This window comes from Drosophila arizonae, chromosome 2 (genome assembly GCF_054131065.1).
Source record: "Drosophila arizonae isolate 15081-1271.41 chromosome 2, UAZ_ARI_1.0, whole genome shotgun sequence".
In the NCBI taxonomy this organism is placed as follows: Eukaryota; Metazoa; Arthropoda; class Insecta; order Diptera; family Drosophilidae; genus Drosophila; species Drosophila arizonae.
The window spans coordinates 7,911,102-7,926,383 of NC_142922.1; the positions used below are offsets into that span (position 1 = coordinate 7,911,102).

A 15,282-nucleotide genomic window follows, 5' to 3' on the forward strand; every position below is an offset into this window, starting at 1 on the left:
AACATATCGTGCCCAAATACTACTCAAAATACTCAAACTATCGATACAATATTCTAACATCAGCATTTCTGACATCGCTACATTACTTTTTGGCAGCTCAATAAAAGAATATTTTAATTTCAACAATTTAGCGTCTTAAATATGTCTTATCAATTATATCGTAATACCACGCTTGGTAATACACTACAGGAGAGTTTGGACGAATTAATTCAGGTGAGTACCACAATTACAACAAAAATAAATTGCATCAGCTCGATGCAGTAGCAGCTGCGTCGCAGACACGGTCGCATTCTTGTAAAATGTTGATTTACTTATATATTTACATTCTGGAAATGAATGTATGTAAAATGTATATATTGCGTAGTAGCTTCATTTGGATGAATGAAATGGAAAGCTTATATGGAAATCAGTTACAGTAATATTTCCTCATATTTGCAGTACGGACAGATAACGCCTGCATTGGCCTTCAAGGTTTTGCTTCAATTTGACAAGAGCATCAACAATGCTCTTAACCAGAGAGTCAAGGCGCGAGTTACTTTCAAAGCGGGCAAACTAAATACTTATCGATTCTGTGACAACGTGTGGACCCTGATGCTCAACGACGTGGAATTTCGGGAGGTGCACGAGTTTGTTAAAGTTGACAAGGTCAAAATTGTGGCCTGTGATGGCAAAAGCGGCGATTTCAATTAATAACTAAGTAAAGCAAAAAAGGATACAAATTTCAACGCATTCTACTTAATAAGTTTCTAATTAATAAGTCAGTTGGCTAATGTTCGCTGCAACTGCAGCAATTCGGGGGAAGTAAACTGTTAACACACATATATAAATGTGAGATGGATTGTTTAAATATCTCTAAGAATATGTACAATTAACTGATCTGGCCTATGTCAGACCTCTTAAGATGCCTTAAATCACATGTGTGAACATTTTACACCTCAATTCTTGTTATTGTATTTATGCCTAAAAAACAAAAAGAAAACAGTTAAATATGATAACTATATAAATTGAAAATGACTGTTTAACTGGCAGTTTTTCTCATGCATTTTTTATTTCCAACAACAGCGTCCGTTTTATTTGTAGTAAAATAAATTGCAATACAAATTTTGAAGTAAAGTTTTTACATTTCAAATTTAGCAATTGTGCCAATATTATATGATCGATACCCTTTCGATAAATAAGTTATAATGACTGGCTGGAGTTTTTTTGAGTATGTTAAACAACAGTCAAAATCGATAACAGCTGTTCATGTAAATGTTTATATCAAATTAAACTTGTATACATATTTAATATAAAAATACGAAATAGATTGTATTCAATGCACAATTTAATATTTAAAAAATTTCTCATTCCATCTTAAAAATTGTTCATATAAATATCGATATTCTGAGTCTCGCCCGAACATTGACTGGTATATCGATATATTGCTATAAAACCAACATCTCTCGATTCTCTGCACAAACGGTAACAACAGCGCGTCGTGTTCACACGGGGACCGCTTGATAACCAATTTTAGATATTTTGAAACGGTTAAAGTTATTGCTATTTCAATTTGAAGCTATTATTATTCATTTTGAATTTATTCGCGGCAAACCAAATAAGAGCTAACCGCGAATGCATATCACAAGTAAACTCGGGAAATGCAGAAAAAATTTAACTGCGACAAGTGAATTAAAGTGTAAAAATCTATGAAAATACGTTGTTAGTTTGCAAATAAAGTTTGCTAACTAAATTGTTTTTTAAAAAGGTAAAATATAGTTAGTGTCCTTAAAATCAAATCAGTTGCCACTTAGCTTAAAGGAGTGCGTAAATTCATATGCATAAGTTTGTGTATTTGTGTATATGTGTATGAATGCATGGATGTAGGTGTTGTATATGGAATTATTCGCTGTTGTTGTTGCCTTTGCTGTTGGGCTGACTGAGCGTAAAGAAAACGAAAAAGTAAACGCGTAAAATAGAAAAAGTGCACTTATCTCCAAAAACAGCGCGAGTTTATTTTGTGTTTGATTTTAGCCGAAGCAACCAAGTTGCAATAACAGTGAATCAATAAATGTTGCTCTTGCTATTGTTTGTGGCTTTTGCTGCAAAGCCCTTGAAGTGTTGCAGAAAATAAATTACAAACATACAGAGCGTGTGCCAAAGACAGAAGACGGAAAACAAAACGCAAACGAAGTTGTTTTTGTTGTTGCTGTTGCTATTGCCTTTTGCTATTTGCAGCTAACCGAGACTAAATGATTAAGCCATAAACATATAAAGCGTAAAAACAAGCAATATAATAATTTGTATATATACGTCTACATACATGTACATATGTATGTGTACTGCGCAGCACTGAAATAAAATTCTTCATTTTTTGTTTTTGTTTACAATGCGCTTTATGGCATTCGTTTGTTTTTGTTTGCGCTTTGCTTTTGCGTTACTGTTACCGTCTCTAATGAGTCCAATTGGACTACCATAGCGAGAATTAAAAAGAAAAACAAAAAAAAATACAAATTGATTCGAAATTATTAATAGTAATCGAGAGTTCCAATTATGAAATGCTAGTAATTCCAATAAATTTAATTGAAATCTAAAAAGGTTAATCCAGATACACCGCCAAAATTGATTTCCGTCGCATCAAAATCTTTACCTCAAAACTGGATTATAATAAATCCGTTGATATTGGAACGCAGCAGGAAAACAACTCTGGGGTAACCAACAAAATGGTCAAACGGTAGGTACACATACGCCCAACACTATATCTAGTACTTTTATGATTGCTTTATGACGACTTTGTATATATTTACGATCTGAACAATATATGCCTATCAACATTGGGTTCATTAACTCATTTTGTTTTGTAATTGGTAATTGGTAAGAAAGTTCGACTGTGAGAGAGTTCGACTGTGTGCAAATCCGTCGTAGAATTTTTTTGAGATTATTTTTAGAATGGAATTGGATTCAATGACCGGAGTCTATTGAACTTGATAATGATGAATTATAACGCAATTTATTTTTGTTAATTGTTTATATCAGAAAGGGGGGAAGATGGAGACGGACCGACATGTGGGGTGGCTTTTAACTGCGTCGCTGCTTGCATTTGAATTTTGTTTTCGTTTCCTTTTCTTTTTCCTTTTATGTGAGCATATTTTGTGCTCCAACAACAACCCCCAAAGCTGACAAAAAAAGAAAAAAAAAACACCCCCTCGACTGCAGCCACCACCAGCATAGAACATCCAACATCCAACAGTGTTGACAAGCGACGTCGCATAAATTCGTTGTGTGCGTTTGCCCAAAATCAAAATGTAAAAGCACAACAGCAACAACAGGAGCATGTAGCAGCAGCAATAACAACGATGAAAAGCCCAACGCGGCATTTTCCCAACGCATGCGCTCTGACATAATGGCAAAAGCAACAACAAGTACAACCACAGCCGCTTCTTTTCTGTTTTGTCGGCAGTTCGAGTTTCTACATGATTTTTTGTTTCATCTGTTGGGCATTCCAAAATAGCAGAACACACTGACAACGCTCTGTCTCCACCTCTGCGTGCATAAATAACTGCATACGCTGCGCTCTCATTCTCGCTCTTATTCTAGCTTGTTCACGTTCACGTTCTATCTACATGCATATGTATATGAATTTTGTTTTTGTCTCTTGCTTTTGCTTTTGCTTTGTCTCCTACAGCCTCGACAGCAACGTTGGCGGTGCTTTTCCTGTGCCTCTGACAATATTTAACATTACTTTGTGGTGTTGTTGTTGCTGTGGTCCTCGAGTCTTAGCAGGTTCTCTCAGTTGCATTTTTTACAGTTGCTTTTTCGGTTGTCGCGCCCCCACACATACACATGCATAAACAGGCACACAAACTGAGAGCATCAACAGCAGGGTTTTTCTTTTTCGTGTATTTGTCGCTTTGTTCTTTTTACCTGCTGTGGTTCACCTTTTGTTTTGACTAGATTCTGCCTCATGACCCGCTGCTCATTTATCGATATTTATCAGAATCTGTTTTATCGTTGAAGCTGTCTCGCTTCTACGTTGACTTCCTGTTGCTGTTGCATGTGTTTACCTGATGCCGACCTGTTCGCCTGGTTGTTGTTATTGCTGCTGTGCTTGTTCTTGCTTGCCGATCGCCGCTCTTTGCTTACAAATCTTTAGCCTTGCAGGCTTACATGCACACACACATGTGTATGTACATATATCTATACATGCAACTGTGTGTGTATGCATGTGCAGTTGGTGTTTCTGCAGATCTCGCTGCCTGCCTGCGCTGTTTTGTATATTGTGTTTATTAAATTTTCTTTTCTTTATACATACATATGAGTGTGTGTGTGTGTGTATGGCATGCATGCAGCATGCCCATACGGCAAGCAACGTTGCCCTGCTTGAAAATTTATTTGTCTGCACGCCATTATCCATTATGTATGTATATACATACACATACATACAAACATGCATGCATTTCTGTATGTATGCATTTATGTTTGTTTGTATATGTGCATACATACATATATTGTACGTCTGTCAGTGTTGGGGAGTGTCTGCGTAGTCAATGGATAGGCTTGCATGCCCCCTCTTCCTCTCTCTCTCTCTCTCTCTCTCTCTCTCTCTCTCTCTCTCCTTCTCTCTCTCGCTGTATGCCTCCCTCTGCTCGCGCTGTTTGTTCTTTTTTATTTCATTTTGGCGATTAAAATTAAATTTTAATTCCGTTGTTGTTGTCTGACTGCTGTAGCTGTTGCCGTTGCTCTGTCTGCTCCTCTCTTTTATTGAGCATTGCTTTGTTTCACGACTTCCTTGTTGCCTGGCAGTTAATCTATGTATATATGCACATGTATGTATATATGTGTATGTGTAATACTGTCCCCCTCGCGCTAATGTTTACCTTAAGAGTTCAGCAAGCTGTGTGCCTGTTGCGCTTGGTAACATTCTCGTCATTTGTTAAGTGCAAATTTATTTATGAAATAACCCTAACACGCACTTATTACGCTCACACACAAACACACACACACACACACACATGCACATACTAATTAACTGCCTTTATTCATGTTCATGATTCATGTCACTGTTTGAGCGCCGAAGTGTGGCTTTTGTCAAAGCGTGGGAGAGACTACAAAATACACACACACACATGTGCATGTTTGTATACACATACATACAAACTTGTCCGTGTGTTTAACAAGATTTTCACACTATTTTGTTTTGTGGTGTATTTAGGTACATATATAGTATTTCCCCAACACACATGCTAGAAAGAATTATACATACACACATACATATATTTATATAATATATGTGCGTACGTGTATAGAGTTGAGCGAACTCGTGGAAAACATGACGAAAAGACATAGAACACTTGTTCCCAAATTGGCATAAATTCTTGAAACGCTTTAATAAGTTTTGACGAGCGAGATTTTTTTCATTTCTGATGCTAAATTTATTTATATTTTATATCATTTATTTATAAGTTAACATATTTTATTATTATTATTTTTCCTTCACTTTTGTAAACAGACTTAAATAATCACCTTGAACTGACTTTCTTTATCTAATAATAAATATGTTTCTGTGCATAAGTATATGAAAAATTATCTCATTGTGAGCACACACAAACACACTGAAAGATTGTAAAGCCGCAGGAGACATTCAACTTATTTTAACCTACGCGTAGCTGTTGTAAAGATCAAACAAAACTCTAGATCGAAAAAATTTGTATTCAGCCTAAAATTTTTGCTAACTCCATTGAAATGTGTAGCTAATTATTTACAAAAAAAAAATGTGTGCATATATAGATTTATATATTTGAACAGGATATCTTGTAGTCTGTCAGAGTTGTTTCATTAGTTAAATACTTCGTTCTAGACTGCAAATTGATAGACAGGCAGCGCTAGCAAATTTAATGCGTGGCAGACAAAATGGGGTACAAAAAACTGATAAGAGAACAGCAGCAGCATCAGCAAATAAAGACAGACAGATATGGAGAGAGAGAGAGAGAGAGAGTACCAACGAGGTAGTGAAATACAAAAGTGAATTTAAAAAAAAAAAAATGAAAAGCAACAGCTGAACATAATTCAGACACATGACCTGATTTAAACGCTGCATGCACGTAGAGCCCAATTACGAGTAGTGTGCTCAATGCGTGTGTGTGTGTGTGTGAGAGTGTGTCTGATTCTGATAAGAAATGTAAGCTGGAAATGTCAACAGGAGAAGGAGGCAGCTTTTAATTTCAGCAGCTACAAATGCCAGCTGACGCATTTTGCGAAAGTAAAGAAAATCTGAAATAAATTAATCAACCTTCGCTGTTTGCTTGGCCAGCACTCAAAAAACAGTTAAACCTTGGTTGGCTAAGCGCCTGCTATGTCTCGCTCGCTCGCCCGCTAGCCCGCTCGTCCGCTCGCCCGCTCGTCTGCTCGTCCGCTGTCAAAGTTCATTGTCAGGGCAGCTGGAATATTGGATACTGACCGAGCTACGGTTCAAAGTTCATTTGGTGCATCTTTTATCAGCGCACATCTCAGTCAGAGATTGTTGTTGCTGTTGTTGCTGTTGGGCGCCAATTGGCTTTGCGTGCATTGCCATTTGAACCCAAAGTTTGAGATAAGCCAAAAGATTTTTCACAGCAGCTGCGGGCGAGCTTTTTGACCCAAATAGGGCAGGAGCTGATTTTGGTGCCTTTGAGCTGCTTGCCAAGTGAAAGTTTGTTGGTCAAATTGTTGTTGTTTTTGTTGTTATTGATGTTGTTGCTGTTGTTAAGCCACTTATAACAATTTACGACAAATTTGCATCAGGTCGGTAATTTGTTCGTAAATGTATGTGAGCGTGTGTGTGTGTGAAAAATGAAAGTGAAAATAGAAATGAAAATGATTTTAATAGGCGATTGGATAGTTCAATTCAAAGTTTTGCTGTAGCCAGATTAACCCAAATTAGAGAGCATGAAATGTGATTGTGTGTGTGTGTGTGTGTGTATGTGTGTTTGTGTGCGCATGTGTAATGGGGGTGGATAAATGAAACCAGTGTGAACAAGATACAACTAATATGAATTAAAGCACTAAGAAAGCTAAACTCAATTGTTAGTGTAGAATTTTATTAAGTATAGAATCTAATCAACAAAGAAAGCAAGTAAACAATTATCGTAACAATAAAACAACTATTGGTCAATAGAAATATATTTACGTCTGGCACTGGACTCCTAGCCATAAACTGGAAAAGTTCAGCAAAATGAATTCTACTCTAAATGTTGGATGAATTTGATATACATATATGAGACTTGAATTGCAAATTAATTCCTTTTCATAAAATCGATTAATATCGATCCCAAATTTTAATTATTTGAGCATTTATCGAAGAGCAAAATTGGAAAGTTTCAGGATGGGAAGCTAGTTAACATATTCGATACTTTAGAAAGGAAACGCAGTGAAACCTGGCTATATTAGAGTCGAATACTCAAATCTTAGACAGTATTTATTTTTTGCTCAAAATATTTCTACTCTAATCCATTTGTAGACATTTATTATGAAGGTAGAATACATATTCTCTTATAACTTCACTAGTATTTAAATATATCTTACACAAGTAATACATATATAGCCAAGTCTGAGCACCTGCAGGATATGCACGTTGCAAACTTGCAGCTGCAATAAAAAAAAACTTGCACACATCCTGTCTTGCAAAAACAAAAACAAGTACAATAAGACGATGTCGTTGTCATTAATATGGGAAACTTTACCAGGGTACAGACGTCGCGACTTGTCTGCGAGAACAGAGTGTGGTAAACACACCGCAGAGCAAGGGGTAAGGGGCAGCAGTAAGGGTAAGGGGTGGCTGAGCTTGCAACTTTTGTGCCGCATTTGACCTTAATTCGCTGGTGGCACATTGCGCCTTAAATGCATACGCACTGCCGTTATATTCTTTAAGAACTCGCAGCTTTTGTGGCAAGTGCTTCCGGTTTCTCTTCACTTCTTCGGTCCGAGCGTCTCGCATCCTTGCGGCCACTTGCAGCAGAGCTGGCAGCGTGAAGCGCCAAGCGCCTTTTGTGCTCTGCTAGTTTGCTTGGATACAAAGCGCCCGCAGGAAAGTGAAAGAGCGTGCCACAGACGAGCAGAGCAGGGCAGGATGCGGACGGCTGCTTGGAGGTTGCAGGATCTGCAATGTGTGGCATTGCCCGCAAAGTTTCACTGTATACATGTGTGTGTCTGTCTGTGTGTGTATGTGGGTGTGTATTTATGCTTGGGTCATTGCCCTCACTTCACTGTTCGCTGTTCGTCATTGTCTCAAATATATTCTCTATAAATTTTCTAAACTTATTTCTCTCCTTCTTCTTCATTGTTGCAGGTAAGCCTCAGCTGAAAACTTCTAAATGCTATTGGAAACTTTGAAATGGTCTTCATTACGATGCAACGCCTTGCTGAAACCCACAGAAAACTTGGTTTGCCTTTTAATACTCGTTTATATAGTTTGAAGAGAGTATATTGATTTTGCTGAAATGGCTGCCACACCTGCCTTACCTGTGTTAGCATGAACGGTACTCATTGTAGGCCTGGCATATTAAAGAAATCGAGAAATCATTAATTTGAATCGAGAAAGCGTATTAGGCAGTCGATTACACCCGGCTGCAGATGTCTGTTGTGTTTTCCTTTGCGGTTTTGAAAACTCATTTGAAATAATTACGTTGCAGCGCTCAATTTATTTCTGTTTCTTTTTTGCAAGTTTAAAATTTTGTTGCTTAAACAATTACTTTCCCACACAAACAGACGCACACGCAAAGCAAAGCAACAAAAACAAAGAAAAAACGCATAAGAAGCAGTCAACATTTTCAGAAATGACAAAGCGCCAAAATGGGGAAATTCCTAGCCCACAAATATAGAGGCAAGAGACAAAAGTACATACACAATGAATGTATATAGAAATATATATTGTTTTTTCTATGTCAGTTATAAATATGTATGCTCAGACAATGTTGAGTACATTCGGCTTGTTGGCGGCGCTGTGGGCTGTACTTTGGACCGGCAATAGGTGTGAGAGTAGGTGCAACTGTGTGTGGGGTATTTGAGCAAGAGCTCTTGGAGCAAAACTCAGCTAACTCAAATTGGCCTTGTGTACGTTGGCCGGGTCTCCTTGTACTGTTAGTTGACCGAATTCGAAATATTGAATCATGGGAAACTCGAAGATAACGCTAACTGGCGTGTATGACTATCTCAGAAGTAATTAACAGTCTTTCGTCAACAGGAAATAGACTAACAGCAAATTTATTTGATTTAACAGTCAGTCAACAGTCAGGCATATTAAGATATTTATTAACAGTTAATATTCACGCTGTGATTATGCTTGATCACTTATGATTCAAATTATTATTAATTATAGAATAATTATTCTATATCTATATTATGCAGTCAGGCAAATAGGAATGTGTACTGCAATAAATAGTTGCTTATGATCAAATGTTGTTCAGATTTAACACATGAGTTTTCTTCTGTTTATTATACGAATATGAGTTATTCCATTTCCTAGTTTGTCAACTTCTTAATTCTTCTTCTATAGAAAATCAAGTTTTTATTGTAAGCGCTTAAACTATTTATACAGAGTTATATTTCTGCTCTATTTGATTATAAACTATTCTTTGTACCCAACTTAAAAGTCTGAGTCTATTTTCAAATGCGATTGATTTCCTATTCAAGTTCACAAAGAGCAAATTATATATATAGGCTTTGTGTCGAGAATTTTCTAAAAGATAGACTATATGCACGTATAAATTAAAAAAAAAATATATATTATGAATTTTATATTCAGATTCAAATGTAATATATAATATATGAAATTTGTATAACTATATAAATATATTTAGCAAGTGTTACGCAATTGCAATGCCAAAATTAATTTGAATAAATGCTTTTTTATCAAGCTTTTTTCAGTTACCAACAGTTTGCATAGCTGCATCCAAAAGAATTTCTTTGATAAGTTTGTCTGAATCATGGGACTTTTATAGTCTTTAGTATTTGAATCTTAGTCAAGCGGATGTTATCTCCAGCATATATATAACAGAGATTCCTGTTTTGTTGCTGTTGATAATTAAAAATACAGAGGAAGCAGCTTGCCTGAGAGAGGAAGATAGCGAGAGAGAGGGAGAGAGAGAGAGAGAGAGACGAGGATTTCCCTCTAACTCGTTGCAGATTATTCGCTAACTTTGTTCTGGTTATTATCGTCAACTTGGTTGGCTGTGTTAACCTCATTTGTTGACCCAATTAATCTGTTTACTTGCATAATTTCCACGTTAGTTGGCGTGTAATTGCAATTGTGTATATGTGTGTGTGTGCGCGTATGTCTGTGTATAATATGGGCGTTACATTTCCCGCTGTTTTTTAAGAGCAAACAAAGTTGATGAACAGCAGCAAAGGCGCGCCTTTGGTTTTTGGCTGCGCTGCGGTCTCTAGGTGCGGGGACTTTGATATGTAACTGCAAACAGGCGCATATATACACCATTAACGCGCACACATATACATACATATGCACGCACACACACATATACACGCAGACACACACACTCACATTTTATTGTAACTATCATTGTTGCGTTTATTGGGTGTTATTGTTGTGGTTGGCTGTTGACCCACATTTTTGCCAATATATTGCACAGTTTATGCTGCTTAACAAGCCGTCCCCGGCCCAACGCATTCGAACTCAAAGGTACTCATTTCATTTCATTTCATTTATTTATTTATTTATGCTTTTGCTATTGCAATGCCTCAACACAAAAGTGGAGCAGCTACAAAGGATTGCATTTATTATTTATTTCACTGATTCGTCTGTACCTCAACTAAAGTGGAGGAATATATAATGTAGCCTTATGTTAGCTAGCCTTATGTTAGCTAGCCTCATTGCTGTAGTTGATTGATACAAATAGCTTGGAGAACTTATTGCAAATGTGAGCTTAGCATATGATTTAGCTAAGCGTCAGAAGGCAGAGCCAATTTCGTAAGGAATATAAAATTCTGTACAGAAAAGAGTTGTATATGTAGAATGGCCTACATTTTCACGACCTTTATCATATTCTTGTCATCATTTGTTGACTGCAGCTTAGATAAAATTGAGCGACAATGCAAACTACCTTGAAAATCATATATGATTTATTTAAATTTACTTAAGCCAACAAAGTTTTTCTATTTGAGTTATTTAGCATGTAAACAGTTTACAAGAAGAAGAAAGCAAATTATATATAGCTGAAAATATAATAAAATGTATTATTTCATAAGAAGATACGTTTCATATCTTAGAGATACATTTTATATCTATATCTACATTTTTAATCTTATAGATACATTTTTATGCTATAGACAAATTATATATCTTATAGATACATTTCAAATCGTATAGATATTTTTCATATCTTCTAGATACATTTTATATATTTTAGAAACATTTCATATCTTATAGATACATGTTTGATATTATAGATACATTTATATCTTTTATAGATTGATTTCATATCTTTGAGATGCATTTTTATTTTACAGATACATTTGATGTCATATAGATACATTTAATTTCTTATAGATATACTTTATATCTTATAGATTCATTTTATATCTTATAGATACAATTTATATCTTACAGCTACATTTTATATCTCGTAGATTTATTTTGTATTTTATAGATAAACATTATATCTTTTAGACAAATATATCTTTTTGTTACATTCCATGCCAAGTACACATATAAGTGAAGGGTAAAAAGGAAATTAAGTTGTCAGATTGCTTAGATTGCTCGCTTGACCTCGTTTGCAAGAGTTCTCCATAAAGCATTGCATATGTGCATTGAGATATATTGATTACCTGTTTGTGTTGACCTTTACGAAAATGACGCCTGGATGCTGGAGGTGCGGCAGATAGTCTCGTCATCGTTGAGAGATTTTTTTCAGTCTTAATTTGATGCGAAATGCACAACGCAAAGAGCACATCATCTAATTACCGCAATTAACTAACAAATTGTTGAGGCAGATCAGTAATAAAAACATGAAAATGCTTTTATGTTAAGTAATGCAACAGAAACAAAAACACAAACAATGAAACCTGATTATTTATTCCAATAACCAAAAAAAATATATATATAAAAGTAAAAAGTAAAAACAACAAACAATGCGCTAACGTCAGAGCAAACCAAATTATAATTAAAATTAAACAAAATTAAATGAAGACATTGCAATGTGGGGAAATATTCACATAATTATTTAAATTTTATAAAATAAAGATAAATTGATCTCAGCGCATTGGAGAGATTAAATTTCAAATTAAATTTATGTTTCATATTTCAAAACGAATATATGTTTAATCTATAAAATCGACTGCTAGAATATGGTATATTATATTCATATTTTTCTATATAATACATAGTGAAATTCGAGCAAAAATTGCTGTCACTGTAAAATTCGCGCTGATGAAGAGTTAATTTATTATTGCAGCTACGTTTTTATTGATAGATTTCAACTGCATTTCAACGATTAAATCATTCGAATTGAAAGAAAAGAAATGAAAATCAAATTAAAGGCCAGCAACGCATGCGTCATAGGTGGAAAGAAACTGGTTTTCTTTTGCTGCCGCTCGATGAGGCAATGTTGGCTGTTGAGCATTCAGGTGTGCCCAGCTCCACATTCACTCTAAAAACAACACAGAGAGAGAGAGAGAGAGAGAGAGAGAGAGACAGAAAGAGAGTGCGAGGGAGAGGGAGACACCAAGAAAGAGAGTGTGAGCAGGAGAGATACAAATAGTTGCTGGCTGCATGAAAGTGATGCCGCCGTAATCGTCGCTTGGCCTTTGTCTTTGGCTTTGTCGTTGGCTTTTTGCACTGATTATGGCAATTGGCGCTGCAAACAATGCGAAAATGAAAAGCTCGACGCAATAGCAAAAGCAATGTAAAGAAATGCAACTTGTTTTGCTCTGTTTGTTTGCTATTGTTGTTGCTATTTGCTGTAGCTGCTGTTGCTATCGCCTTGAGACTGTCTGCTCTGCTGCTGTCGCTGCTGCAGCCGCTGCTGCTGCTGCTGCTTTGAGTTCACCGTCTGATTATTGACAACGTCGCCAAAGTGTTGTTGACACGGCCGCCACGCTCTGTGCCTGCCTTCCCATTGTATCCATAAATCCAAGCAAGCAAAGGTGCAGTCACTGCCGCTGCCGCTGCCTCAGTCACAGTCGCAGTCGCCGTCGCCGTAGCCGTCGCTGCCCGCTGTGTGCACTGCACTTGTCAACTCAGTTTGCGGCTTCAAAGCCGATTGGCTACTTGTCATGGAAGCTGTGTGTGTGGCAGCTAGTCGCCTAGCTGACCATATGTGTGGTGATTCCAGCATTTGCAATACAAATCCCATACATGAGAAAATGTAATTGCTTTTTTTTTTGTTTTTTTGTTTTGCTTTATCTTTGCCGTTTTTCAATGCCCATGACAATTAGATATGAATTATCTGCACGCTTTGACGATTTGAGAATTCATTGAACAGTGGAGATACGAACGGATAGTTATTGGTTGATTATTGGGCGTCGACGGACGGAATGCGATTCTGAAATGTGCCCATTTCTGTTTGACAAGTGTGTCATAGATTTAATTAGATTTGTTTCATTGGTTAGCTGGAAACTCGAAGCGCAATCTCCAAAATAAACCACTCATAAAACTTGACACTCCTCGACTTATGTATAGGACATATTCGTTTATTTGTTTTGAATCCACGCAGATAAGATTTGTGATATGAGAATTTATGGTCTGTAGCTCGAGGAAACTATCTGCTTAACAAGTATTGCACTTTTTCAACACAACACAATACTTATGCATATTCATTGAAAAATGATTCATATGTTGCCTGATTCGCATATTGAATATCTGAATAACAAATCAAAATTGAAAATTGTTAATTATGAATTACATTAATATGCTAATTATTTCGGCACTATGAACATGTTAATAATCATTCATACGCTTCTTTTTACTTAACTTTTTAGCTCTTCAATATATACACAATCCAAAAGAATTATATGTTTCAAATGGAATTTCTTTTATTTCAAGAAAAGGGCGAAATATCCTGCGTATTCATTAAGAAGACTAAAACATAAAAAAATAATTTTTTTATTGATAAGTGAAAAATGCGATAGGTTATCGAAGTACTGTCTTTAATATTGTGTTCAATTTATCGATAATTAGAAAATGAGATTAGTTACCGAAAAGACTGTACTTATGATTGGAATGAACAAAAGTTCAGATAGTCGAACAAGGAACAAAATTGAGGCAGCTCGACGCCCTAATCAAGGTATACAAAATACTTTATGGTGTCGACACGCCTTCATCTGTGACACACACTTGCACTAAGGCATATATATCTATATATATACGTGTTGATTAGCCACAGTATACAATTATTTGTGGCTGGTGTACTACCAGAAAAAAAGTTTGCGATTGTTATCGATGTTGGTAATTTTTATTGATGGACATCGTGTAGCATAGCGGAAGCATGCGCTAAAACTAAATACTGCTCAGCCAAATTCCAATTCAAATGCTCACGATAAGAAAAGCCTCTTCCGTTATATTGCTGAATAAAGTTTCTAACAACCTAGCTGCTTTGGGTATTACTTTTAGTTTCTGACGTACTTGGGGCAAAGCTTTGCGTCAATATCCGTTCCAAATTCGACGCCGGCCAACAGAAGAAAACAAAATTGAAAGTGCGCCATGGTAAAATTTCAATAATGCTTTCCTAACAGTACCGTTAGGGTGTGCCCAGGTCCACCCAAAAAATAAAAAATAAAAACTAAAAGAAAAGGCAAGAGGGAAACAAAAATGTTTGTGTACGCTCTTGATAACCTTTGGCACTCGTTCGACGTAATCGCATCAACATTTCTTGGCATTTCGTAAGTCAGCCGTCAGCCTTGGTAAACTAGAACGGAACTGGAGCTTTAAGAATGTAAAACGGTTCTTGCATTAGCAAAATTGAAACTGCATCAGACGTAAGTGTGACAAGAATAGCACACACAAACACACATCATTCAATGGTATCAAATAAGACAACGCGGGCTGGGCAGCCGAGTGCGAGTGCTAGTGCGAGAGCGAGAGAGACAGCAATAGCAAAGCGATTTAAATATTTAAAAATGTGGCAGCGCGTGGGTAGTCAGCGGTTGGCGTCGCCAGGGGGCGCCACTTCAAAGTACCATCTGACAACAATTAAATTTATGAGTCTGCCTAAGCGAGCGCCACCTTTTGACATTTGCACTCCAGCTAGAAACGGGGGCGGCCATTGGGCAACTGTCAACTATTCTGTTTCTTGATATTACTGGGTCACATGAAGTTTT

General features: G+C 36.5%; 2 protein-coding genes across 2 annotated transcripts in view; both read left to right on the forward strand.

Annotated features, from left to right (window-relative positions):
• The first annotated feature begins 30 nt into the window (after positions 1-30).
• TfIIA-S (general transcription factor IIA subunit 2) lies at positions 31-1,022 on the forward strand. Its single transcript, XM_018017668.2, has 2 exons — positions 31-213; positions 439-1,022. The coding sequence occupies exons 1-2, from the start codon at positions 142-144 to the stop codon at positions 688-690; spliced, it is 324 nt and encodes a 107-aa protein (XP_017873157.1). The 5' UTR covers positions 31-141; the 3' UTR covers positions 691-1,022.
• Positions 1,023-1,437: 415 nt separating this feature from the next.
• The window catches only part of Pli (E3 ubiquitin-protein ligase pellino), a 34,092-nt gene continuing 20,247 nt past the window's right edge, over positions 1,438-15,282 (forward strand). The window contains exons 1-2 of the mRNA XM_018017663.2: positions 1,438-1,744; positions 2,575-2,710. Coding sequence (XP_017873152.1) covers positions 2,700-2,710 — 11 coding nt within the window. The 5' untranslated portion in view covers positions 1,438-1,744; positions 2,575-2,699. The remainder of the gene's footprint in view (positions 1,745-2,574; positions 2,711-15,282) is intronic.